Source organism: Poecilia latipinna, unplaced genomic scaffold (assembly GCF_001443285.1).
Source record: "Poecilia latipinna isolate Pla-1442-1.1 unplaced genomic scaffold, P_latipinna-1.0 Scaffold31, whole genome shotgun sequence".
Lineage (NCBI taxonomy): Eukaryota > Metazoa > Chordata > Actinopteri > Cyprinodontiformes > Poeciliidae > Poecilia > Poecilia latipinna.
Genome location: NW_015112647.1, coordinates 558163 through 561565, shown reverse-complemented (window position 1 = coordinate 561565; position 3403 = coordinate 558163). Strand labels below are relative to the sequence as shown.

General features: G+C 38.3%; 1 protein-coding gene across 2 annotated transcripts in view; it reads right to left on the bottom strand.

The window, feature by feature from the left end:
* Positions 1-196: 196 nt before the first annotated feature.
* peds1 (plasmanylethanolamine desaturase 1) overlaps positions 197-3403 on the bottom strand; it is a 10499-nt gene continuing 7292 nt past the window's right edge. For both annotated transcript variants that reach the window (XM_015041220.1, XM_015041214.1), the window contains exons 4-6: positions 2561-2705; positions 2258-2470; positions 197-1523 (exon numbers count right to left, since the gene is read on the bottom strand). In XM_015041220.1, coding sequence (XP_014896706.1) covers positions 1402-1523; positions 2258-2470; positions 2561-2705 — 480 coding nt within the window. In that variant the 3' untranslated portion in view covers positions 197-1401. The remainder of the gene's footprint in view (positions 1524-2257; positions 2471-2560; positions 2706-3403) is intronic.

The following is a 3403-nucleotide window of genomic DNA, read 5'->3' as shown; positions in this document are numbered from 1 at the left end:
TTTGTCATTCATTTAGTTTTCCTGGTGTTCACTTTGGGATGCGTTTGTCTTGCCTCTTGTTGGCGTTTGAAGGTGAGGTTTAGTTTTCTTTGGTGCAGTCGGTGTTAAAGTGTCGAAGATGGGGAATATTTCAGCTCAAAGCTGATCACGCCGATTATTAGTCTTCTCGGATTCGAAGTGTGAGAATTTATTTTCCCAGTTCCTGGGTGAGGTTTATGCAAACTCTTTGTTTGTTTTGAGGAAGAGTTGCTTCATTTCCATTCCAGCTGCTGAATCTTCATTTCTACTGACTGGAGTCTTTGTGCAACACTGAGCTGGTCATTGTTTTGAGTTATTCATTGAGCTGAACCAGGGTCGTTCTTGGTATTCCTCTCCAGAGCATGAATCTTTATTCTACAGATTGAAGTCTGTGTGTAATATTTCTGATGTCCCCTTCATCAGCCGGAGGCATTTTGCTCTGGTTCACTTTGAAAGTGGAAAAAATGAAGCAAAAAAAAAAAAAAAAATCCCACAGTCCTTAGATCAGTAAAGACGTCGATAATGTAAGTGCAGCTATTAAAGCTGCGTGTATAAAGTAACTAACAGGCAAAGCTACCAATAAGGAAGTGAGAGAGCAGCTGTCAGTTTCAGACTCATTTAGATTACTTAGTAGCTCACTGGTTCTCCTGCTATAACAGATTCATCCATTTATTAAACTACTAATAAATATGGCTATGCTTTAGAAAGAAAGAAATTTCATAATTGTTGACATAAAAAAACAAAAAACACATTTCTGCCTCACTGTTTCCACTTATCCTATAAAACTATCAAAAAGTGTGCAGAGCCAAACCCAAATGTGCAAGTAGAGAGCAAATGTAACAGTTACTTGAAATTTGATCACAAGCTATCAACAATGGTAACGCCTCCAGAGAGATCCTACATAACTGACTGATTCTAGAACGTTCAGATCAAATTCGATTCTTTAGAGCTTCTTCGTTCAACAGAAAATAAAGCGGTGACGAGTAAAAATGTGGCTACAGGCTCTCCTGATCGGGCGTGTGATCATCCTCCACAGCGCTGGTTCAGATCAGAGTAATAGTCTCACCTCCTTTGGAAAGTGATACATTATTTGCAAAAACTTAAAAAAAAAAAAACGATGACCTGTGAATAAAAAGCTTATAGCATATTGCAGTTTAGATAATGTATCTGTGTAAAAAAGCTATGAAATAAAATCCCAGAAACAGCCCTCGCTTGGTGAAAGAGGAAAAAGAAAAAAAAATGTGCAAGACTTAAAGCTATGGCATCAGAAACGGTTAGCCGTTCATCCTGTGAGCTGCAGTTTTTCAGTGAGGTGAGAAAACACGACGAGAAGCCTGGGCAGAGCCAGAGGTTGCTGAGGTAGGATGCAGTTAGCCTTCAGAGTTATTTCACTTTCTTAGCCCATTTTAAGTCGTCCGCTCTGGGTTTCTCTCCCGTCACGCCCTGGATGAGATCCTCCAAGGTTCTCCAGAAACCGAGCCACTCCAGAGGATAGTTTAACCAACCTGGACAGAGGAGAGACGGAGAGAAAATCAACTTCACCCTAAAAAAAAAGACCTTAGTGCTCCACCAGACTGCCTCGGAATAAAACCTAATGATTATCATGCAAATATTATTTTCACTACATCCATGAATTCTTCATAGGGTCTTGAAAACCAGGGAATGAAAAAAGGAAATACGATTTCAAAGGTGAATTCATAAAAACATTCTGAATGGAGGCCAATGGCACAGAATCAGGCATCAAGTTTAAAAAGAATATATGGAAAACTTAAAGAAATAAAGGGGGAAATTAATCCTAAATTGTGTATCCCCGCCCCCCCCATCAAAACAGTCACAGTTATAGTAATAAAAATGTTTTAAATAGGCCTGTCATGGTAAGTTTCTGGAATGATAAGTTGTCCCAGAAATGTTTGCTACAAATGATGTGTTTTTGACAGTATTTTCAAGTAATAATTAGAAATGGCATAATTATGCAAGATTAAATTTGCTTTAGGTTTGTAAAGAACACTGAACCCGGAAGGTATTTTAAATAACCAAAATAAAACAACCAAAAACAATAAATAAAATGTAAATAAAAACCACACACACGGCTGAAAACATAAATGAAATGAATCATGAAGTCTTCTCCCCTTTAAGAAATTTTAAATCAGAATTGAATTGATCCGCTTCATTTTAATTTATTATGCGAGTAACTGATTTGTTCCCTACGGGCTCTGGGACTCGGGCGGCAGAGACGAACCTGTGGTGATGCAGAAATACGTCTCATGAGGGGAGACGTGGTGGATGCGGTGGTGCTTGCGAGGAAGGATGATGTGGCAGTCCTGCAGGAGCACCACCCAGCGAGGAAGGCCGAAGTACGTGTGCGACCACTTGTGGATCTGGTTGGTGAGCGTCACAAAGATGGACAGCGCGTACAAGTAGCAGTACCACGGGTAGATGTGGTAAATCTCCGCTGCAGTCAGAAAAACCAAGACGATTCGTGTTTACCGTCCGCACTAATGTTTCCAGACAAAATGTCATTTTTGTTGGTAGAAACGCTCACCAGGGGACAGCGTGAGAAAGTTGAAGGCCATGTTTGCGAGAGGGACGATGGTCAGCATGCAGTTGTCACCGTTTGTCTCGATGAAGTCGTGACGGGTGATGGCTGTGGGGTCGATGTGGTGCTCTCTGAACGGCCGAATAAACGCCTTCAGGAGGGAAAATACCCGGGTCGTTAGTCAAAACCTCAACAGGAAACAAAATCTTTCCAAGATGTTTCTAGTGCAAAGATCTTAGTACACTTGAAATAAGAAAACTAACTTACAGGTAACTTTCCAAAGCTTGTTTAAGTCAATAATTCCTTAAAATTTTTTTTTTTTTTTTTTTAAGTACTAGTTCCTCTGGCATATTATTTCACTTATAACATGGGAAAAACATCTTGTTATAACTGGTACTGTTTAAAAACCAATATTATGGATTTATTGACATAAAAAATATCATGTCTTGCTGAAGAGTTACTTGTACGTTTTGTCTAATTTCAAGACATTTGCACCAGAACTTACACCAAAAATACTTAAAAAGATTTTGTGTTTTTGAATTGTCCTACAAAAACATTTTTCCCATGTTATAAGTACAATGGAACTAGAACTATTTATAATAGATATTAAGGAATTATTGAAAAGCTCCTATATCTTGCTGAAAAGTTAATTAAAAGTTAGTTTTATCACAGGGTGAAGCTACATATAACAGATAAAAGTATTTCATTTCTTATTTTTATATTATATCCCAAAAATTTTTGCACATTTTTGGCTCATTTACTCATCTAAGAATGCTGTTCTTTAAAGAAAATTGTCCTTTTTTGGGTCTATATTAGGGCTGAAACGATTCCTCGAATGATTCGAGTACC